We start from the raw sequence: 25,656 nt of genomic DNA, 5'->3' as shown, positions 1-25,656 counted from the left end.
ATATTGTGTAACCTAGAGGTCGCATTGTGTTTTGGTAAGTCACTTAAACTGGCAGATTCAGTTTTCCCTCAATATAAACGTCTGAGAAACTTTGGACCAGTATCATTCTCCTTATAATCATAAGGGATACTTTTCTTAAAGTATCAAATATTGATGATCACAAATAAGTGTAATAAGCTAGTCAATAGGGCCATTCTTCTTATACAAGACAGAATATAAAAGGTCTGCTATAAGCCTTTCATGGCATAATATACTCAAAACTATCATAAATGGCCACATGAGGGCCTATGCTGCAAAACACTTCCATTGAAATCCAATGCAAATCAATTTCACATTTTGTTCTTCCAAACGTTATTTTACCTTAACGATGGAATAGCGACATTTGGGGAATATTTGTTATTGTAGACAATATTTTTCCTATTACTGTAAGTTATAATTGAATGACAAAATTTAATCTAAAAAGTTCTGCTGGGAATCATTCTCATAGCACAGTATTGCCCATTATTTGAAAACCATTCTGAATACTACTGTAAATGTATTTAAGTTCACAGGTAATTAGATTTGTAGCACCATCACCTTTATAGGCAGCCAGTCAGAAACGAAGCTATAGCGAACAGCTTTATCCTTACTAATGACTCAGCAAGGGTCCTATAGACTGGCAGACCCTTTTTGGCAGTGCTGGCGTGATCAACTGTAACTGTTCTCTCTATATATATATGTGTAGAGTACAACAGTGCTGTGACAATGTATTCAATGTTTGAAGATCTGGTCTGCTTTCAATTGTGCCTTGTGAATAATGTTTGTGTGCTATCACCATAACAGGTGCCTTAAACATATCATGATCCTGTATGATGTACATAGAGTAATGCTTAGACAAGGGCGCAGGTGGGCAGAAGACATAACAAATATTTTTACAATGTTTCTGAATTTGCTGTGATTTTAGAATGCGCTGTGAAGCTTTTACCGTTAAAACTGCAAACATAAATTCACCACGGAAAATACTGCATCTATAGCAACTGGAGCTATCCATTGTGGTCACATGCACCCTTTTGCCTGATGAACATTACTTTCCATTTATTTTCGCTTTGGTTACTTTTGCGGAAGGAGGGACAAAGAGGTTTTTACAGTGTGCTTCAATTTGCAGTTGAAAGTTTGCTGTTGTAAAGAGCCCATTTGAATGTGATTTGCGGTGCCTGATTTGAACTTTTATATATGATGTCACCACAAAAATAAACCCATGACAAACATTCACAATTTAAAGTACAGGATTTTCTTAGAACTAAAACCCACGATGCTTTGCTAACACATCACATGACCAGAAAAAAAAAAAAGAATCGTCCATGAACTAAGTTCTTGAGGAGAAACTTCTGTAGCAATTTGAGTGTCTAGTACCACTCTGATGCTAAGATAACAACTGCTAGCCATAACAGCCAACTTCATAGTCAAAACACCTGCTATCTATTGTTCACACACCATTGTACCAATATCCCTCCAAACATATGGTAAGGCAGTCATCATCCACTGAGTTTAAGCATGATGCTTTTTCAAGTAACTAGTGGTAGTTAAACAGTAGGAGCAGTAGTACTCTTATGTAGTGAGTGAATAGCAGTTCAATGTAGCTTTGCTATGCGCTACGTATTCAGCAAAGCACACTGAACCATCCCCCCCCCCCTTCTCGGCCAGTGTGTTGGGTTCTTTTCCATGCAGAGGGTTTGACACCTGAAGCACCCTCATACATGCGAGCTGCTGGTTTTCCATCACCATCTGAACTGCAATCCTTTACAACATGTCCGAGCTGTTGACGACCCTTGGATTGAACCCTAGAGTATGATCCATTTGGCGTTACCACTTGCGCCGCAGGGACAAGTCTCCACTTACCAGAAGAACATGGGTAACTGCTGAGGAAGTCATCCAACCAGAAAGAGCACTCACCTTGAGTAAGCTTGCTGGGCCTGGTAATGGGGATGCCATCCACGGAGCACAGATTTCCCAGGGGGTACAGGGTAACCACGTCGTCCACATTCTCAAGGATGCAGTGCTCCCGCGCTACTGCATAGCCGTCTATGATCAAGTCTTGGGGTTTGGGTGCATCTACCGTTCCAACCAGCACGGTACCTGTACAACATATGGATAAAAAATTCATTACAGCCATTAATTAGTGTGCACTTGTTAGAAATAGATAATGTAAGGCACAAAAAGCTACCTGTTCATTATGTGTGCAACAAATTATGGGAGCAACAAATACCAGCTAATATGAAATTTCATCTGCAGATGTCCCCACTTCGATGTGAAAAGAAACTGGTTATTTCAAACTTCATTTTAATCAAAATACGGAGAAATAGTGTATAATTATATCATATAAAGTTTAATGACAATACCTAACTTTTATACAGAATGTTATTAACCTTTGGTGCCCTTCCATTTCAGGCACCACTAACAAACGTGGCACCTTATGGAACCTTCAAGGTACTAAAGATAGTAGATATCATAATTAGGTTGGAATGTATAGCAGTCATACATAATGGCAAGAGGACAGCAAGTTTAATACTTCTTGAGGATATTGTCCTAGTCGAACATATAGTATACTGCAAATCTTAGAATGCTGAGTTTAGTTTCAACGTCTTCATTGTCACCTAGCATAAACCACTAATTTATGAAACCTAGAAAGCACTTACAATTGCGATATTTTAACTGCAAACTTATGAGAAAAACTCATTTTCCCCTTCTATTAGCATTATGTAAAATTGAGTCCCTTGCTAAAAGAAATGAATTTTCAGCACATTGTAATTAGCAAAGATATTTTTTCCTCGTCCCAAGGCTGACACAGCAGAAACCTTTCTTAGTTAATCCCAATGCATGGCCTTTGGCTATTAATGATTTGGAAAATATTGCTTGTCTGTAATATAGTAAATAACCTGCTGCCATAGAATACACACAGCACCTTCATGGTTGTTGTACATTTCTCAAGGTGCTCGTTACAATGTCTACTTCTGCACAGGGCATGTAAGGAATACTAATATGGCGGCATTTAAAACTGCTGACCCAAGCTTAGTCTTCCTGTGTGGAGGATCGAGACCAATTAATCACTGAGTGGTTGAAATGTTAAGTCCTGGGAAATGAAAAAACTGAAATTCAATCTGCATGAAAGTGTCAATGCCACCTCTATGTTGCATCATATACAGGGGTGCCTATGCATGGAGCACTAAGTTTGTATGCAAAAACATGGCAAACTTAGGTAAAATAGATGAAGATATGACATTTTGCTGCAGTACCGTAGAAAGCTGCTAGTATGCTCATTATCGAACTTGACCTTCGTTTTCCAGACGCCTACCCACCTACCACATGTTATGACAATCCGTACACAACTTCTCCAGTTATGCTGGCAACAAACACAATACAGACACACAAATGATACCTAAAAATAAACATAACCCTCTTGCAAAGGTAATAAAAAAAGTATATAATATTCTTGCATGCCAGACATATCAAAATGTATTTGTGATAGTTACACATTTTTCTACTCCTATAATCTAAAATTGATTCAAAGTGAAAAGGTAATCTTGCTTGCTGCCTGTGACTTGTACAAAGTGCCGCAAATTTAACTGACAGCATTTAGGCTGTTCCTGTGGCGAGATGTCGTGAATGATTATACAAAAATCATCAAACTAAGGGGTTAACCTGCCTTATAATGTAACCTTTCATACTGATACCCTTCTCCAAGGACTTTCTGCCTTATTCCATTTTATTCAACAGGGACTCAACCTAGGATGACAGCCAAGTATACCTACATATATATTACAACTGCAGAGATTTTAATATGCAGTTGACATAATGATATATGGTGTCATAAATGGTACATTTATCTTTACAGTTTCTCTGTACTGTGAATTTGCATATTTTTGCAATGTATTAGTTTCACAGTACAAGGGAAAGGAGATTTACATGGTGCTTTCAGTTTACAGTTGCAATTCTATATAGCATGAGGACACTGAGGAATTTAAACCACAGTGAACATTTCAGGAGTTACAGTATAGTATGTCCTTTGACTTTCAACTCAGCATCAATGATATACTTTACAACATGCATTACATAAACAAACATTTTTGAGACATATTCAATGATATTGACCTATTGGCTGGCCATGAAGTTTTGTATTTCAGAAGCTTGCATGTACTTACCTTTTTATTTTACACATAACAACGATACAGTGTACCTGATGAAAAATACTACATGCACACAAAAAAATTTAGCTGCAATTGCAAAGCATTACCTAACACCTCCCTACTTTCGTGCACAGCTAGCCTGGTATCCAAACCATGAGAATTTGCGTGAGAAGATGAAGAGACTCCACCGCGTAATTGGATACCAGACTTTTTTGTTTGAGAGGATGAAGGGACTCAGGAGCTATAAAATGATACTACAGTATTACATGTAGGTTTGGATGCATAGCTCCAAATTTTGTGTTAAATACCTAGTATTTCCTGTCCTCCAAAAGTTCTACTTTCCATGTTAGTATCCTCTGCCAAAGAACTGCCAACAGAACATGGGTTCAATCCATCTCTCACCACCCCTGCACCTAGCCATCATGACAACTTGCTAATGAATCAGTGCTTAGTTTAATTCTGTCTGAGTTACCCCGTACAGTCGGGTCAGACCACTGTCTGATTTTCAACTTGCTAGGACGTGAACCCTGACGATCAATTCAAGGTGACTGCCAGTGAATGGGTTCCTGGCAAGATGACATAAATATAGTCTATAAAACTGTAACAATGGCCCATCTGTATCCAGTTATCTTCTATTCTGAAATTAAACTGAGACAGACTACTGTAAATCTTCGAATGTTATAGTGGTTTTATTTTCACATATCTTAATGCTGTTGTGAATTTGGTTTTCTAATGCATTCCTATTCCTAATCCAACTGAAGTACTTGAAACAGTGACAAAACCTCCTTTTACCTCCTACCATGCCAAAGTATGGCCACCTTTGACTTTCACGGCATGTTCTTTAGACTAACATGTCTGTTATGACAAATGCTAGCTTGCGCTTGTGATACTGACATGGTGGTTGTTTGTCCACCTTGTATAACTCTAACCCAACTTCCTTGAGTGAAAGCACTAGAGCATTTGTACACATGGCAATGGGACTGTATACTCATTATCTGTGATTATGGCCTGGAAATCAGGGTCTGAAGAGGGTGAAAGGTAAACACTGTAATACTCATTAACTTTCATGGAGGGGGAGGGGGGGGGGATTAATAGTCCTTCTCTGTAGGTTTACTGTAAATCTTAGAATGTCCACAGCGGTTTTATTTTCAGAGTTTTCGCTGTGACAACTCTACCAAATGACCCCTCCACTACGATCACTGCAAATATGCTTTTCCAATGCATTACTACAATACAACAGAATTATTCCACCCTCTTTGCTCTTCTACCATAAAACTAAGCCCCAATGAAAAATAAGTTCATTTACAGTAATGGTTCCCTGTTGGGGTAAACCATTTAGGCCAGACTCTACCATATGGAAGTTGTTACATGGCTATACAGGAATAACAACAGTATGAGGCCCTATTTGGTCACTGATTGCTGTAGATAATTTGGGGGACAACTCTGAGGTAAAAAGGTCCAGGTTGAAGCATTTAGCAAAACTCTGACAGAGGTTTGGTTGATCACTCACTCCTACAACAATATTTTTAATTTTTGTCTGTAATTCAAACTTGACTGGTAAAGGAAATACAAAAACTTCAGCCCTATTAATCTTTGCAGTTCTAGATATGACCACAAAAGCCCTTTGTAATAAAGTCTGTATGATGATTCTCGGGGGACCTCTCCTTTACCAGAGATGATGGAGTATGTGGGGATACCTGTGGCACTGATGTTCCCCATCACTTTCTCTCATGGGGGCCTGCATGGGGGGATACCAGCAAGGCTCTCTACCCTTAATGCAGAAAGGCAGCGGGTACTTGCATTAAATTCGGCAGTCTGCCTTTGCTTCATGCTAAATTCAACCATTTACAGTCTACATGTACATTGTCATAAAAGAGGTTCAGCAACAAGCTAGTACATGCAACGAAAACAGCCACAGTGATTATGCTCTACATAATAAAAAGGGATGTAGGTCCCCTCTAATGATGTGGTCCAATGATGGGAAAGATGAAGCTTAACATGGGTGAGCAGATTTCAAATGGGAGGCCTTCATATATACAATATGGGGGTGGCGGGGGTAGTTATTGCCCACTCAACTGAATATATAGACCTTGGCTAATGATCCCTACAGAGATGACATCTTCCCTAATCACAGAGCATCCATCTGGATCTGAAGGATGTTGACTCAGCATCTTGAAGTCCCATTATTCACTGATAAGTTGCACTTAACCACCTCCTGATCCTGCCATGGAATGCCAACATTTAACAGCTACATAATCAATCATGCACAGAACACACAACACAATTCAGTGTGGCAACTTTAACTGGCTTGTGGAACTACCTCTAACGATGACCACCCAACCACAACCATTTTTCATTCAGAACTAGATTACATGACGTCAACAACTTCACATTGTTCCTCCCTTAATTCCTAGTAAACAATGTAATATTTGATTATGAGGGCTGGAAACATAGTATGAATTACATGATGCACTTTAGCACAACCAAAATTGGAGCTGTGTACCCAATTCTTCAATGCAGGTTCATCTTCAGGTATATCAGTGCATCTATGTCGAAAAAGTAATTCCGAGCCCTACATGTCATTGTGATGAATGACATCTTCCAACTGATGATAATTCATCTTAGGCCATCTATTTCAATAATATGAGATGAATGATAGTGTTGTATAAATCCAATTGGACTAAGGTGAAAATCTATTTACCTGGAGGGAAACGGAAGGAACATGTTTTTAATGATTATTACAGCAAGTCATACTCTTGGTGATGATGATGAATACTCATGGTGGGAAAGAGGAGGATCTGCATGCTTTATTCTGTGAGGCAAAGCTAATATTTCTAAATCAACATTAATCCGAACCTTATAAATCATTCGTGAATTGTTATTGGTCGCTTTAATTCTACGTAGTACCTTCCTTGTTACCCTGAATTTATCGTTAAGCGTCATTGATTTAGTTGCTCATATTGTGCAGTGGAACGACAGAATGCCCAAAGTCACAACGTAGTAAACAGTTGTGTCAGCATTCGCAAGACACAAGTTACATGCAATTACAATCGAGCAATATGATTAAATCATTTGCAATACCTTTCACAAGAACTACTTAATTCATTGTTAGGCATAGCCAGCCCTTGTAAATTTACCAATAGGCATTGCTAGGATCCCCCCCATGCAGACCCTCAAAGAGCATTAGGGCATGGTGTATGTCACAGTGACATGTCCAAACATTCTCTGTCATAGTCTAGACAATTCTCCCATACTATGTTGTAGGACAAAATACTTAGTTTATTGTAATTCTTGCAGTAACAGTCATGTCTGGACTATAAGAATTATGGTGCATTTTTGCCCTGATAAGGATACAGCAAGTAGATTTAGTGATGTCACTTCTATTACTACCAAACTAGTCCTCACTAATGTTAGCCTGGTGTCCAAACCTGAACATACTGGGCAGCTACAAAGTAAAATAGTTTTGTGTAGCAGGCTACAGTAGTGCTACTTATTCAAGTACAATTAAGGCTTTACATGTATCTTTATCTTCCCATTATTGACATTTTCTCGTCATGTGGACCATCACTGAAGGGGAAAAAATTTATTCAATTTGTTTCAAAACATCAATGTGCACTCAATCATCCATAAAACTTACTTGCAGTGGCCTAACACAGATAACATGAAACAATGTACATCACATTCATACACAAGTTTTCTTTCATCAAGTGAAGTTTTGGTACATTGTAAACAAACACTCCTGTAGAATGGTACCTACCTGAAAGTGTGTTCACAGCTCGGATACTGTGCACTACACAATGTCACAAAGGTGTCATGATTTTGCATTGGAGAGGTCACACCAAAAACCATGTAAACAAAACTGCTGCAAATGTTTCAAGCTTTACAGTAGTAGTCATGAAGCGAACAAAGCCAAAACTGAAACGCTGACCTTCTACAGGAACGATGGTCACTGCTGTGCTGAAGCGTCCACCACCCAGGCTGACCAGATGGGGTCTGTCTGCATGGACCTTCAGAGTCTTCCCAGTGTCGGTCAGCTCCAAGGCACTGGTCTGGAGAAACAACAAGGATTGACCACTCAAGCTTTATAAGGGATACAGCTTCTAAACCCTATCGTCTTTCATCTCAAACCATCTTCTTTTAATCTAGATACCAACTTGCCTGGGAGAAGTGGAATCTGAGATCGGGGAGGCAAGCAGACTGCCCCATCCTTCGTTTTAACCGCATCCTTGCCTGGAGAGGGACAGCCAACTAGTGTCTGTAGTCCTCACACTGGGCAGTCTTTTTGAACAGGAGACTGGTCTCCCGCCTCCACTCAGGAAGGCAGGAGATTAAATCTATGGCTAGCTACCCACGCTGAAATGGATCTGTCCTTGGAGTGCTGGCCGTTTGACCTATGGTTGTGTTTTCCTCATTCACATCTGTGGGAAAGGGTTAGGAACACACCAAGAGTCCTGCATCCGGAGGGCAATCAGCAACACTTACCTGCCAAACACCATCAGCTGGGTAGATGGCCTGTGATTCAAAGTTGCCTGTCAGACAAGGTTTCTTGGGGAGCGAGCCTGTCTGGACTATGTCGGCTAGACTGGACTAAATGGCCTCCAAATTTGAAATCAGAGGAGCATGTTTTCCCACTTTCTATCAAATGGAAGTAACCCTACTGAGGCCTGGTCCAATAGGCAGAAGGATTACAATAATGGTAAGCATGTTATAGGCATGATTGCATTAATCATGGCCTTAACACATCAGTCAGCTTTGCACATTGCCCGATTAATGTATCATCTCAACACTAGAAAACATTAAAAATTCTACTGCACAATGTCCTGGTCCCTTTGGCTGATGGACTGTCCCTAATCAATACTAATCTTCCAACATGGCTGCCCCTTCTAGACCCTACATAGTTAATTTGTCAGGGGGATTCAGCTAGAAAATTGTGTTGAAAATGGAACATTAATGTGGGAACAATCCAGAGGGCTGTGGGCTAGACTGAGGAGGCAGTTAAATTATCCATCCAGACAGGTGTGGGTGGGAGCCTGTCTTTACTGGTTAATGTCTGACAATGGCTTATCCCTCCACTATTACATTAGCAGTGCCCACATAAACATACACAATATTAGCTACATGTTGGAGTCTATATTGGCAGAGGTCAAGCTCCAAGGCTTTCTCTGCAGGAGGTGGGGCTTTCTTAATGCAGTTCCCTCCTTTTTGAATAACTTACATGTTCTTAAAGCTACTTGCAGTCAACACCAACAAAAAATCATACCACTCTTACATTTGTAATATTTCAAACAAACGAAATGTAGTACTGGGAATTTGGGCCATTTTTGTTAAATCAAGCACTATTGTCGTTTCATCTCATTTGCAAAACTATGACTAGTTGACAAGGAACCCATGTTGTTAACTTTCACTGTGAAATCTGCCATTTTAAGGTAACATAGAGACATTTTCATCAACTTCATGTCATGAAGTTCTAATTCTTTTTACAAACAGGGTGAAATTTGTGTCCATCCCAACGAGCAAATTTCCATCTCAGGGCGGAGGGACGGGTCCTGGAGACAGTCTTGCAATGGTTTCAAATGAAACAAATTGTGACACACCTTTTCTTTGACCCATTACCCTTCTCATGTACATGTCCCAACACTTACCTCCATAATTGTGTCTTGTTTGTGAAGTTCTGTGCTGTACTACAGTGACATGCTCTCTACTGATCGTCCTTGGGTATAACGTTTGCTTCTAGGGTGCTTTCCTGCAGTTCCTGTAAAATACAAGAAATCATACAGTGAGTTAATCACTGGAGAAATAAAAGTGTTGAAGGTTACCAGTATGGGTATCTATGAAAAAAAAAAATCAAGACAGAGAATGGTGCCCTGCAAGTTGAAAGATTAGGTATGGTTTTATTTCCCTTAATATACAGCCAAAACCCTTACTTTTCTACTTTAATTGCAAAATAAATCCACTGCGAAAGTGAATGGTTTTTACAGTATTTTATGGCACGTGAAAAGATGCATCAGGCAAATCAAATTTGTGCCGTCAGGGAATGATATCAAAGAAAGATATCTTGATAGATGGAGGTTGGGCACATTTTTCACCTTGGTATTGATCTGTTTCCACAAACTGTACCCTGGAGTCAACTCCATTTTTCATTTACCTGTCCAGTCGGAGCATAAAGGAGGAAGGACCGCCACTTCGCAAGACTGCTTCTAATTATTACCTACTCATGGGCAACAAGTAGGTGATGCGGATACCCCATCTCAGAGTAATTACAGCGCTGAGACTACTTAGGTTTCATCTGGAACATCGATAACCCTTCACTATCCCTATATAGTGTCTCAAGTGTTCCTAATGAAGTGCAATCCTTACTATATTCTCAATAACCAACAAGCTTGTTTTTTTGTGGAAAATCTAGATAACGATCTTCTACATATATCATGATATCACTTAAGAGCTCATCATGGATTGTACTGCCTTCATCCAAGTAGAAATGTAATATACATCAGAACTACCTCATTAAACCAACAGTTGAGCTTTCTGGGAATGTGATGAGTATGAATCAAACGAGTTGAAGCGTTTAATGGAACCTGAAATGCATGTGCAGAATCTTATGTTCTGGGATTGAATCCTTACGACAAGTCCAAAAGTTGTGCACTAGGAGAAGGTGATGTACACCTATTTCCTCATTGAACTCAGGTCAAAGTGAATACCTATGTACTAAAGCTTCTATTTGGGATATCTTCTCTGATGAAACATCAAGCTGGAGGTCTTATAAGGACAGCCACATCTCAAGAACCCACCTAGCCTGGTTACCAAACCCTAGCCCGATCTCAAGTATCTATCGTGCAGGAAAGATATATTTTTTAGGTTGGGGTATGGTATCTGTAACAGACTGTAACATACAACATCCATTACAATAAAGTTCATGGCCAAAACCCCATCATGGATATTTTCTGCATTACATAGGACATGGACCATACACAGGCAATTTGCCTTTGGTCACGTATATTTTACGGAGCAGGTGCATTTGCGGTAGATCTGATATGTTCCCAGTGGTCTTACTTTTTCAGTTTTTCCCATGACCTCTCCACCATGACTTCATCACAATGAAAACAGAATTGTTTAATCAGTGAATCAAGAAACACAGTCAAAGTCTCCTTTCTGCATTTACCATGAAATAAAAATGCTGCAAAGTTACACGGATTTACAGTAGGTTGCAACTGATGTCTGTAGAATGACCTAGATGTGATGGAATCTGATATGGATGGGACATGCATCAAGACTTGAATCCAGCTTGGGTGTTCTAGGATGGGATAGAAACCTTATGGTTATGCTACAACAAGGGCCAAGGTAGAAAGTGTGAAGACATGCAATTTCCAGTGTGCAATTTCTTTTCCCTTCCCCACCCCTCACCAACACAATATGGCATATATTCTTGTTCCGCTTATAAGATATAGTACATCTCATGATCACCAGCTATCCCATGCTGAAGTCTTGCATTTTGAGTAAGAAAGTATAATTCATTTCTAAGCAATACTAAGTCTTGGTCAAGGCCAAGGGCAGGGTCACTAAACACTTATCCTGAATCATACCAGGCCCCCAAGACCCTATTGCCAGACCCCCAAGACTGTGTAATGTTCAACTCAAGGTCAACCTATATAGAAACTAATGGTAAAACTTTCTTGGGGGCATGTTGGCCCTGGAGCTGGCCTGTGTTGGCCATTATTACCAGTAATCTCAACAGCACATTTTATGAGGGAGGTTTGTATCTATATGCAAACAACAAATTTTATAACATCGTAAAAATCTATTTCGAAATTCAAGTGCCGTTATTGACCGTGCATGATTGATGCTTGCATTCAAAATGAAATGGCTATATAGAATATCGATCAGGCAGTACAGTAAATGTTGTTACTCTCACAAGGGTTTTAGCTTTTACGTCCCAGTAGGAGTGAAAAGTAGGTTTTTGCTGTGTTTTAAATCTGCAGTTGAAACATTTCTGTAGTACGAGCATAGTAGTAATAGACTGGAAATGCATACATGTTGTTTTTGTGTTGTATATGCAGCTTTGTCAGTTCGCATCGGAGAGGTCACCACACAAAACACTGTGAAAGTTTAAAGATATACAGTGGTTGCGTTTTACCCATTATCCTATCTTTAACTTTCAGAGAAAACTCATGAGAAAGAAATCAGTCTGAATACAGTACAGCCTACATTTTGACTTCCAAAGACTACTGGTACCCAGTCTATTACCAGTACCTCCCTACTGCTCATTTTCTGGAACAGCCATAACAACCGGAGATTACTTTTTCTTGCTACACACCCATCGGATATTTTAATATTTACAGACTGTGTTCTCCATTTGTAACATAATGTGCCACGAGAGATTCTAAACTGAACCAGCATGACAGTATAGTCTCCATAGTTTCACCTTCATCCCCCAGTGACCCATTGCTTGGTAAATACACCAATATTGACTCTATGCAGGGTTGCATATGGGAGGTATGCCAGGACTGTGCTCTGGGTAAATAACATGGCTTCTAGTTCTACTTCTGTGCTGGGGGCTTGGCTGGGGTTACAAATGTACCGTAAATTCAGTTATTTTTTTGCTGGTGACATAATTTCTAGGCAAAGGGAGAAAGAAATCCTTATGGTGCTTAATTTCAAGTTTGCGGGTTAAACAATGATGATACAGTATTGATATAGTGTACTCATTCACAGTGTTGTATCTTCACAATACAATAAGCCATGAGTTTTTTTTGTGATCACGACACCACCGCAAACATTTCAAGATTTACAGTGCTGTAGGTTAACTTTAGGGTGGAAGGTCAAAGGACATACTTAGTTCAAAATAAAGAGTTCTATTTACATTGACTTCCTATAATTGAGCAAGACTGTACTATGATTGATGTTAAGTGTGTAATATTTATTGTATATTTGATTTTAGGTTATGATCTTGAAAAAAACATATGCCAAATTATGGTTACCGCATGCTTTTATTCTTTTATTTTTTATTCCTATACATTTTGCATGATAGATTCAATAAATCATCATTCACGGCGCCACATTTGCAATATTGTCATGGTGCGGGACACTTTATCGTTCCCCTGTTGTCACTGTCCCAAAACTGCCTAGTTCTATCACTCCTTACTATCAGTCTAGACGTTGACAAGTCTCACTTCAAACACGGATTTTCCCAAATTCTCCCATCTAATCTGGTTATGTACTCAGCTAATCCAATAAGATCCTCCCGACAAAAAGCCCCAAACAATTTTATGACCTCCTTATCACCTTATTAATCACCACCGTGGTGCATAGAATTCTCTTCAGGTATAACAGAGTTGACCGATGGAAAACACTGGACTGATACAGATCTTCTATAGGACAACCGTGAATGTTTATACCAAGAGAATCAAGATTCATCCAGGCACAGGGGTGATACTTAGCTGGGTACCATCCGGAAAGACGTTCGCTCCAACGTTCATTATATACTATATACAGTCGCTTCTCTGTGTTTCCGTCTGGAAACGCGGACCATCTTAACGTCTGGAATCGCCCAAATTTTGGATGCAGACGCTGATTGGTCCCCACATGAGCGAATTATGGAATGGGTTCAAGCGCTTGTTCGAACCGGTGTTCCAACACCGGAAACGCTCTCCTTTCCACTTGCGGGAGGGCCTGTTGTCATCGAACCAGCGCTCTAGAACACATTCCTTGGTTCGATCATTAACTCATTTTACCACCAACGGTTTGAATGTCCAAGTCTCCAGACGGATAGCAGAAGTGAACACAGGAGCGAACTACTATCCGGATGGTACCCAGGCTAGGGGATACTGGGATATGGGATTACTCATCACCATACTGAAGCAACATCCAGATTCGGACAATTCATACCTGGTTTCGCAAATTGCGATCAATCCCATGACTAGGTGAATCACGATTACCAATCTATAAAGAACCTATACCACATCACAAAGAGTTCAAAATTATTTTTAGGTGTACTGGTGCAACTTGAACCTAAGATTCTGCAGCTAACTAAATATTTCAAATTGGTAAATGGTAATTTAAAAAAAACTAATATAACATAGGTTTCATTATTCTTTTCTGATATTCCAATACATGCATGATGAATACCTGCAAGCTAGCGTACAGTAGCACCTATAGGGACGTTACCTACAGACATATCTAGGTGTACCTGTGCACTCACTACTTACATTTCTTACACAGCTCTAATTTTGGTTCATCATATGCAGTAAGCATGGGAAACATGAAAGATCATCTGAAATCTTCAGTGAAGATGAAGAACTGAAGCACTCCTACAAATGTACTTACTTGTTTACAAGGACTGCTCAAGAGTGATGGTCCACCTTCTGCTGAATTTCACACTAATCAAAAACCCTAAAACCCTACTAGTACTAGCCTGTCTTTGATGACCAACAGAAAAACCCCTGCGAGGCGAAGAAAGATCCGATTGAACATCTACGATACCAAACGCCAGGTAAACATCACAGGACATTTTGGACACGTTCCCAGAAGGGCAGGCGTCTTTTCAAGTGCTTAGATGATGCATAAGTCCCTTGATAGGTTCTCACAGAAGCATTACATACATATGTACATCAATAGTCTTCAGGATACTGTTAATACAGATCTGTGACCTGTGTTCTTCCTGACAAATGTATAAAGTTTGCTACATGTATTTAGTCTATGGAATAATATTTTGCAGTACACCATTAGACATATATATACAAAAAGTACATAGTAATAAATCCTTTGTAGTCAAAGAAGTGGATGGTATAAATGATGACCTACTTTCACTGAAGCATCAGCTGTGGCAGTCCCCAGGGAGAGATAAGTAAGGCAGGATGACTCAACACAGCAGAAAAATTCATGAGGCAGTACATGTGACTTATGTCTTCCCTTAACGTGAATCATCTAGTTTCAATAGACGGGAAAAATCCTCAACTTGAAATTGATGATCTGATACCCCCTTGGAATACTAAGATTTTTTTCTGTGAATTTCTAATAGTAATACACGTGTATATATCGTTCTTGTTTTGTTCATTATTGTGAACTTCTCTGTCTAGGATTTTTCCAATTTTCCCCTTAGACCAACTATTGACCCAAGCCAAGACAACCTTCCCATCCTGTCAATCTCTGGTAACACCATCTTCTGCCTCACAACCTGTCACTCTACCATATTCATATGACTATGAGCACACACACAAACAAACCCAAAAAGATTTTCAAACCTTTTGACATCATTACGCCAATTCTCAAACAGTAAATACTATTTCTACAGTACAAGCTCTTCACCAATATACCCTACATGCAATGTTAATAAAAATATACCTATTTGACAAAAAAGAATTTGTGATGATGATGAATTTATGGGTTTGCCACACTTGAAGACCTGGTTCATACTACTATACTAGGCTTCAAAAATCTGGACTCTGGATTCATATGAAGATTCACAAATTTTGGGGATCAATCCTGGATGAATAATGATTTGTAAAGATTGATATGACTGGTGAAAAAGAAAAAAAACTGGAAGGCCAAAGCAGCAATTTGAGTATTATCTTCTAAGCAATCCAGAAAGGCTACTGGATATATCTGCATCTCTGTTTATGTCTGATACACTGGTGCAGTGATGAGTACAGGACATGTATTGAGGTCACCAGTGCGCTGACTTCACAATAGGGACACTACAGATAGTACAGTCCATGATCTTTGTTTATCTATGAACATTCCTATGGTGGGGCCCTAGCTGACCATTCCTAGCGGCCAGGAATGCGACTTGATTTCAGAAGTTCTTTCTCCGATTTCTATGGATTGACAAATCAGGGCTCAGGACTCAGTTTTGGTATACTAGTGCACCAACTACCTAAAAATTTCAGGTGCACAGAAAAAAATTTAGGTGCAGGCCATATAAGTTCGAATATCAGAAAAATGAAAAGAAAAAAGAAAGTACTTTAGATTTGCTGGCAGAAATTGCCAGAATCCAATTTGAGTTTTGAAAAATCGCAACGAACTCAGATCTTATTGCTTAAACTTCAACATTTTAACAAATAACATGCAACAAAGTCAACAAGGAAGGTGCTATATTTTTTCTGACATTTTTTCTGACATCTGAAAACAATAGCCATGCATTCTCTCTCAGTCTCTGGGCTTGGCTTCACAAACAAAGTAATGGGCCATGTAGCTTGATGCACAAATATCTAGGTGCACTAATCTACACCCTTAACCAAAAATCAGGTACACAGCTCCAAAAATGCACTCATGTATGAACCCAGGAACCTCTTTTGGATTATGTTTGTTTATCCAGATTCTATTTTGGGTAGTCTATAGTATATCATATGTTTCTCACCTAATTGTTAATCAGCTCATCACTATGGTTCATCAACCCAAGTTTAGCAGAACAATAGAAAGACCAATTGTCACCTAGATGGCAAGATTAGCACAACAGTTAGAGTTCCATGCTGTGAGGCTTCAGTCATGCATGGGAGCTCATGCAAATCAGGGAGAGCAGGACAATCATGCCGTACCACACAGGGGCTTATAACAATGTCATCTTACTGAAAGCATGCAGCAGCTTTCAACTGCTATCACACATCTGTGCAAAACTGTGTGGTATGTTGTTGGCAATGCCAATGAGGTAACAAGGTAACTTGGGGTTACTGTAGATGTTTCATCATCAACAAAAGTTCAAATGTTCAATCATCAAATCGGTTTAGAACTTTTTCAACAGTTGGGGATAAGACAGATGTGTTCATACCTTTTTACTTTTAGACAATCTTTTGGTACGAAATTTCCGTACCACATATTCTTCACAAAATGGAGGGAATAACCTAGTAGGAATAATCCTACCCTAGCTTCTGTATTTCTATAAAGACAACCATGTGCAACCAAGGAAGGAAATGCAACCCACTGGCTCTGATAATGCTTATGACCAACCAAACAAGAGTTTTGGCTTTTGTATAAGCTTTTCATACTTGGTATATATAATGTCAAAATCCCAAAATCATTAGCATAATTTAACTATCTTATGGAGGTATGACTATGAGGTCTCCGAACACTCTAACAGCACACCTACACTGCCACAGTCAAAAGTTGGTTGCACATTTCCACTCATTGGTGCACAAAAGTGCACACGCACCCAGCATTTTGATGTTGCACATGGATGGGCAAGGTTCAAACTCAGAGGTAGTTGAAGCAGAAATCCATTTGTACTAGGTTCATACATGCCCTTTTTAACCTCCTTGGTTCATACTAAAGAAGTGACCCCATGTCAGGTTTCAGGGCAAGAGAGCTTCTACCCGCCTTGTCGAATCCCCTTGGCAATCCCAGCGGCCTCCGCAATCTGTTCTACAAAGAAGCTCTTTATCGCACAGGATACACACACAATCATCTCCAATAGAGATTGTCTCTTGTGATGGGATACAAGACACGATCAATGGCGCTGGCACTACCCACTTTCTGCTAGTGGCTGTGACCGATAGGCGACCAACGATACAACAAACCACTCCGGAAATTTTTGAGACAATGAGCGAGTTTCTTATGTTAAGTGTCATTTATTCAAATCATTGTCTTTTTAATTATGGACCATGGAGAGAAATTCCATTGTCTCCCAAGACAGAAGGATGCCAACATCATACATCATACTCCAATTATAGGATCAAATGAGAGTCGTACAAATCCACTTTTGGTCACTCAACAGTCGTTCAGCAATCATCGCATCTAGTAGTGAAGGAGACCTGAGGGATTTCAACTGAAGAGTAGGCAAGCAGAGTGCTGACCTCCAGTGTGTGAGCTTTGATCACGCAGCACATCTTCATGTGTATTGAAAGCAGATAGGAGTCCCTTCAGAATTACAAAACAACAGACTGGAGTGTGATACTCTTGGTGTATTGCTGGAATGTTTTTGACTCTCAACAAGTAGTCTGTTGTTGATAAAAGAATGGAAATGGAAATGGTAATATATAACAGATACATGCAATAAAGTTACTTACCGTATGTAGTATGTTGCACTTTTCGTTATAGCGGCCAACAAGGGCTTCTGGGATAATTGTTACCATCATATCTACCTTGTCTTATTTTAATACATCATTTCATTGTGCCCTGTCTAAATGTAATGCTTTTGTAGAAGCTTATACAGCCCGTTGACACTTCTCAATGAAAGGAAGTCAAACTGTTCAAGTTTTGTTTCATTTCTAACAGCTTGTAATGTAAAGTCTATTCATTACTATCACAAATGTTGGAACCTTCAGAGACTGATTCAAATCCACATAAAAGAACCAGACACATCTATCGAAAAGAGCAGGGGCGACCCAGAGTGCTTGGCTAAAAGGGATTTGTACATTTTGTTATTTATGTTAATTTGTATCAAGTTATTTATGTTAATTTGTATCAAGCCGCTGAAGGCAGTATTGTAACAGCCCACCCCACCCACACCCAATACCCCCTACTACATGTACTTAGTAGCTACCTAAAAAGTATCACGTTTCCATCAACACAGGTAAGAATGACTGTTTTACGTTTTTTTTCACTTTTGTTGAATATACCCATCTCAAATGTTGTCAGGTCGATCACAGTGCTCCAGTCAGAATGTACCATGAAGCAAGTCTTTAGAATGCGAATGTTAAGCACATGGCATGACTATAAACAATTGGGAACCAAACGTTTCAGAAGCATTTTAGTAGGTCAGTCTCAAACAGGACATACAGTCTGTCTTGAAATGTTAACTGACACAAAATTCACTACACCGCAAATATGTGTTTTATATATATTACTAATAATTAGTTGTATATATTTGAAATTATGTCAACCATAAGCTTAAAACATCCCACAGAGACAAACAAATCTACAGTACGATATAATGATGTACAATTAAGTGATAAGTGATAACAAATATGATGTTATCTTTATCCTGGGAACAACAAAACTGTATGTCACTAGTGCTGCATGTATAAACTAACCTGGTTCATCTTAGAAATCAAGAGACAAGAAGTTGAAGAACTTCTACCCATCCAGCCTTAAAGAAGCACTTCCTGCAGTGTCTTGAGGAAATGAAGCTCAACTGGAGAAACATCTTGTATAAACATCCTATGGTGTATGGACCTCTCGTTAGTAGGTTGCGATGTGCACGGTTGTTTTCATGCCAGGAATCCTTGTTGTCACACTAAGCACAACTATCCACAAGGAGCATACTAAATATGGGGATGGGTCCCCCCTTCCATACCAAACAGTTTTCCTTGGTCTCTCCCCAGGATACTTATACAGTTGTTCACTGCCCCTCCCTCTCATTCTGGAACCAGGGGGAAACAAGCATGGGAAAAAAGGTAGCTGTTCATCTCGAAATGTTCAATCAGTGTGGTTTTATTTTCTCAATGACCTCTCCACCGTGAGATACTACCATTAATACTAGTATGCATTTCCAAGTTATGCTACAGCATTCTTAAAAAAATATAAAATGCTACGAAAACCTTCTTTCTCGTTTTGCCTAAAAATTAAGTCCTGTGAAAACAACTAAGTTTACAGTACTGTACATGATGTAATCATGTATGGTTGAAATTATCACAGAATGAACAATTAACTACAAAGTGCTCATTTGACACAGCTGCATATTAAATTCAATCTCTTTCTAATAATCTTGATGTTGCATTGGAGAAAATTACAGCAATAACGAAATGGAAGTCTTGTTCAATAATGATATCTCTCTAGATTATATTACTTCATTTCAAAAATCAAGTAATATAATCAGGACTGGAGCAATTAATATGGAAAAGAAAACCTTTATGTAATTAGTACTGAAGATTTGCATCAGAGGATAAACAAGTAAATTCAGAACAGAAGGACCAACACTGCTTTACAGTAAATTGATGTTCTTGCAAAGAGTTTGGAGAAGGAGTTCATTGGACTGTTCCATTACATTTATGGGGTACCTATGACTGAGTGAAGGTGAAATAAAATGGCTCGCTACACATCCCAGAAAAAAGCATGAAAACCCTCAACGATATTCTTGGAAGAAACGGAGGATATCATATGAAGGCAGACCCTCCTTCAGTTACACTGTAATAAACTTTAGGAAAGACTCTGCCAAGTTTCACAGCAGGGGGTGTCTAGTAACCAGCGATAATATTACAATATAAACAAGCAATATCCCTTTTAAATACCAGTCTATATCTTTCATGTTAATCTAGGAAGGAGGCAAGAACACTAAAATTTATGACCAAACTGAACAGTGTTGCAGAATCTACACATATAATTATAAGTCGAATTATAGGTACATAGAGACGTAAGTTCTAGTAAGTTTTATAACTTACTGCTTTCATTCAATTGCATTTGTACATTCAAATCCAACACAATTTCATCTAATACCATGCAAATATAGTGACAGGCTTATGCTTAACCTTTGACCCAGACAGGAGTAATCCATCTCTGTGGGGAGAGAAGGGGTCCCTTAAAAGAAGATAAATTTAGTTACTAGATTTTACTGTAAAACTTGAAATATTGGCAGTGGTTTTATTTTTGCGGACAATGCAAATATGCTATTCCAACTTATCACTACTGTACTACTAGAAAATTATTCCAGCTGCCAACTTAAAATATCACGAAAAACTTCTTTCCCCTCCTACTGCAAATATAGTCCCTGCTAAAATAAACAAATTTGCAGTATATACTAAAGAACAGTGGACTACTATATCAAAGACCTTTAACTGATGATTAATCCTAATAAAAGACCAAGAATGAATGTTGATATTATTTCCAAGAAGCTGATTGAAAGAGAGCAAACATTGAAATAATAGTAACAGGGATAAACAAATATTTAGTCTCCATATTGTTTGTTAATATTTCCCAACCTTCTTTCTGCAAACATCGATATGGATAGACAAACAAAACCATCTGGAATAATTGCAATTTTACCCTGTCAATCACAGCAATGTATACCTACAATGATTTGTAGGATTAGCTGTCGAGTGGTCTTCTGTCCTCTTTGAAGTCTTGCGCAAAATCTGGCACGACTCCGCAGCTATAAAAGGTTTAGATACCAGGCTATAAGCAATATGCAGACCTACATGCAAACTGCTACATATTACATACATTGTGTCATACAAATCTCAACCAAACATAATCAAATATAAAATCCAGGCTACTTACAAGTTATAGAGAGGTTATAAACATTGAACGCTTTCTTATGCTTCTTCTGCTGAGTGCTAATTCAAACGGTTTGTTTCTCTTTGATTCTATTTTTGTTCCAGTTACAGATGGCTAGAGCTCAACTAAAAATGGCAGCTTATCTAAAGCTTATAATGGGGTTTAGAACTACGGGCCTCCTGGTTTCAATGGCGAAACAAAAGCTTCTTTTGAACATGTAAAGCACTACAGCAAAACAGTACTACACTCTTGAGATATTATCTATTTTGATCATTATTCATTATACACAATGACTGAATGAGATGATCCAACAAATAGAGCAAAGACAATCATTCCAATTTTCAAAGATAAACAAATTATGAAAACCAGGGATCCAAGGAAAAGTACTTATTGCTCATTCGACCATGTTTCTGATACTAGGTGATCCACTTAGATTTGATTTCACTTTCACATGACAAAATTTGTAACCATTCTCTGGTGTTCATAACAAAACAATCAGTCGCTTTTTTTTGTCTGACAGTCCCTCGTGTACAGCTATTCAGTTGGTATCTCATTATCATAACAAAAAACATCGCAATGCAGACACAAACGATATCGTTTGTGCGAATGCCAGAGCCTTTTCCACCAGATTTCTAAAATAAATCTTACCTTATTCAGTGAGAGGGGAAAAATAGCATATTCCTAAAGCGCATATGCTGATAAGCACCTCTACTTGCCAGCCTGCCGTTTTTGTTTACAAAATCTATCACACAAAATACATCTGTCTTTCATCACATTGTGTTGTACTGACTGTAGAATGCATAGGATGTAGAATCCCATAACAAACAGCAGTAACAATTACTCCAACACAAAGGACAAGTAACATCCAGACATGCCAAAATAGAGCGTTTGGGCTACCTCTGAATTGTAAATCCAATCTGTGCAAGGTAACTGTAATTGTTTTCACACATCTACTATGATGATCTAACTATAATATAGGCTATATACCTAACAGATGGCCTTTGCTAGAAATCTAACAAGATGTACATGTATAATCAATGTACACTTTTGAACTGGTTTGTGACTTTAAAAAACAATTGCAAGCCTATGGGCTCAAAATCTAGCCTAGGTTCACAGAAAACAAAATTGGGTAGACAAGTTGAACAAGAAATAAAAGCAGACTGTCTCCAAAACCTAATAAAAAAACCATACTACCTCTCCATGAGCAGAAATTCTAACTTCAATATTTTCAAGTACTGTAATATGAAAGATTTTTTATACTGTTTTTGACACCTAAATGTTAAGATTGTGACGTATGTAAGTGTACAATACATACACCTAGTGCCTTTATGTATGTAACTCTACACCCAGGAGGTTCTTTAACCTCCTTGCCTACATCCGCACCCGCACTCAAAAACTAGGTGCAAAGCTTGCTGTTACGTATACATTTGGGCACACAAAAGTACATATGTACACAACGTATTTGGAGCCCTGAAGATTGTTCAGTTTCCCCCTATCGCTAGCTCAAGACAGTCAGTCCTCTCGGACAGGAAGGGAACATAGAACAGGAAGTCTCGCTCAGAGAATGGAGACTTTAGTCTAAGCAAATGTGTCAGTAAAGTCAACATTCCCTGAGCCTCATCTGTGTCAGTAACAAGATATACGTTTTCTTAAGTACTTCAGATGCGACATCATGTATAGTCTAACATATTTAGTCATAACAGGCTTTTAGCTAGGAATTAATTTTAGGGCGTCCAAAAAAAATTTTGAAATCATAACCCTCTGAAATGCTATTTCCTGCATTTTGAGGTGCATATTTTGTAGAATTCAGCCAAGATTTTTTTGTGTCTGTTACAATATGTTTGCCCTGACTGAGGCTGGGAGGAAAAATTTGGGCGTCCGTAGTGCGTCTTGCTTAAAAGTATTGCGTCCGATTTCTTATGTTTGTTAGGACAGGGCGTCTAAATGACGCGTTGACGCATGCCTAGCTAAAAGCCTGAGTCATAATAATGTTGATTTCTATATGGTACAAATACCTGGCCATACTTTCAAGCTAATGAAAATAAGGATATATGAAAATATTAGAACAAAAAGAAACTAGATTTCTTCATTTAGATTAGATTTCTTTAAGTAAAGAATATAACCCCTCCACCCCAAGAAAAACATGCTTTTAATCTGGCAAAATCTCAACCATGTCTTCCAAGTGATCATCATTTCCTGTGTGCTTCCAGAGGCAAATTTTACAGCTGTGAAACTGAAGTCTGCCAAATTAAGTAAGGACATTTGTATCATGTAAAAACAATCTCACGTGTTACTTCATGAGTTATGAGTTAGATAGCCCAATAAAACACAAACACAAGCCCTTGAGAGTAAACCTACCACAGCCGTTACCCTTGTATACGTTTCTTATCACAGACTTTGTCCCAACATTCCAACTGCTCACTCCGTCTACCCCCCCTCCCCCATTTTCTACAAATTTGTGTACCCCACACAAACTCAGAAACTCCTTGTACAAATTTAACTTCTATTTACCCGCATTACACAGCCTATAGTAAGGCACTGAGAGGCAGGAAAAACACCGTAAACAGATAGAAACCTCACCGTACGCTTAGAACGGACGAGAATGTCTTGCTCGCGAGAAGCCGACTGTTGTAATTTTTTGACTCGGAGCCAGAAGCAACAAGTTTTGAATCAGAGTCTGTTCAAATTTTACCAACATCCGTTCCTCCAAAGATCGTCTACTAGCCGACCCCGTGTCTTATAGGTGACCCACGTATGTTCCTGGGGTACCGTGTAAGGCCTCACATCGCTAGCTTACACGAAAGTCCAGTGGAAATCGCAGAATCTTACCGTAGACAGTTTCGGCCCGGGCAGCCCGACACCAAACAGGCCCGTATTGTTGACTTCTGTGCCCTTGGGGTCAAGCTACCAGCCTACAGTTCACAACTACTTCCAAACTTGCCGTCTGCGCGGCCCTCCTTACCTTTCTGTGGACAAGAAACCGGTGTCTACGCGAATCTTGTGGTGGTACTGGAATTACGACCGTCCGGGGGTAAGTTAAAACAAAGGGACTAGTGCAAAATAAAAACTGAAAAGCGACAGGGACGGCTACTGCGGAAACCCAAGCAGTTCCGCCATTTTGGACGATGACGTCACGCATATTTGGGCAAATGAGGCAGACGAATTTTTTGGCGGGAGCGGCTAGTCTCGTTTGCAGACTTTGCTGCTCAGTTTACGATGCATCTTTTTGTCCAATTGTGGATCAAATCTGATTGTGTCCAGTCTTTTATATAACGCCATGAAATCAGGTACGATCAGGACTCATTTATAGCTTAAAAAAGGCTCATTTTTTTTAAATTTAAAAATCTAAAACTACCCTGCCATAGAGCCTGTTCGGAGGTTATCAGAGTAGGAGGCACTGGGGAATCACACCCGAAAGGTTGCCTTGAATGAGTCATACATCTGATTCTTTGTGTTTAAAAGAAACCATCCGATAATGATAATAATGGTAGGAACAAATAGTCATCAAATGCTCTGCCGTGTGCTATATTTTATAATGCAACTTTATACTCATGTATTCTTTGATAACGTCCACTATCTTTTATGATCTTTTATCAGTGACTGAGAATGAGAGCGATATCTTTCACTCGAGACACATTTCGAGTGATGAAAGATAGAATACTATACTGATGAGAGATACCTATGCTATCTGAAACGGCTGAATTTTATATCCAGATACTTTATTAAAGTTTATTTTGTAATACGTTACCAACATCCTTTGACGTTATATGACTAACCGTCATAGCATTAGCAGTTAGGGCTAGCTATTCCTATCCACTATTTTGAAGACGACGTTGCTACTAAGGCAAGTCGTAACATGATTGTTTCCCTTTGGAAAGAATCCAAACAAGCTCTGTTTTCCCCCAGATCGACAGCTCGTTCATTGAAACCAACAACCTCAAAGTCCAACTGCAAACGTGCGGTATTAGAGACTAGTCGTCCCGACCAAACTACGATACCATATGGTGCAGCGTTGTGAACGTCAGCATCAAATAAATTGAAGGAACATGACGTAAACTTGTCGACTTTTGACCACACAGCTGCGACAACACGCGCAGCAGCGCTAGTCATGACTCAACCTTCAAGTGTACGCCGGTGTTCAAGAGCGGAAACCATCTGACGACGCGTCAGACTTGAGTCAACACCTCAGTGTGGGTGGGCAGGTGGTATTCTGACGTACGATGTTGTGACTGTGCCTGGGTGACTTCCGATTAGAGAAAAGAGACTTGATAGTGCAACACTTTCTTTTTCATGCTTCCTGGGAGCGTAAACGTAAAATTCAAAGCAGCCATCCTGAAATAAGGTTGATGTTGGG

General features: G+C 39.2%; 1 protein-coding gene across 1 annotated transcript in view; it reads right to left on the bottom strand.

Moving 5' to 3' along the window:
• LOC118409458 (pleckstrin homology-like domain family B member 1) overlaps nucleotides 1-24,452 on the bottom strand; it is a gene marked incomplete in the record, with an annotated part of 53,483 nt that extends 29,031 nt beyond the window's left edge. Inside the window, 4 exon segments of the mRNA XM_035810497.1 lie at nucleotides 1,933-2,115; nucleotides 8,092-8,212; nucleotides 9,806-9,915; nucleotides 24,265-24,452. Coding sequence (XP_035666390.1) covers nucleotides 1,933-2,115; nucleotides 8,092-8,212; nucleotides 9,806-9,811 — 310 coding nt within the window.
• Between the last annotated feature and the right edge of the window lie 1,204 nt (nucleotides 24,453-25,656).

This window comes from Branchiostoma floridae, chromosome 1 (genome assembly GCF_000003815.2).
Source record: "Branchiostoma floridae strain S238N-H82 chromosome 1, Bfl_VNyyK, whole genome shotgun sequence".
Taxonomy (NCBI): Eukaryota; Metazoa; Chordata; class Leptocardii; order Amphioxiformes; family Branchiostomatidae; genus Branchiostoma; species Branchiostoma floridae.
Note: the sequence above shows the minus strand (reverse complement) of the source record. Positions and strands in the feature narration are given on the sequence as shown.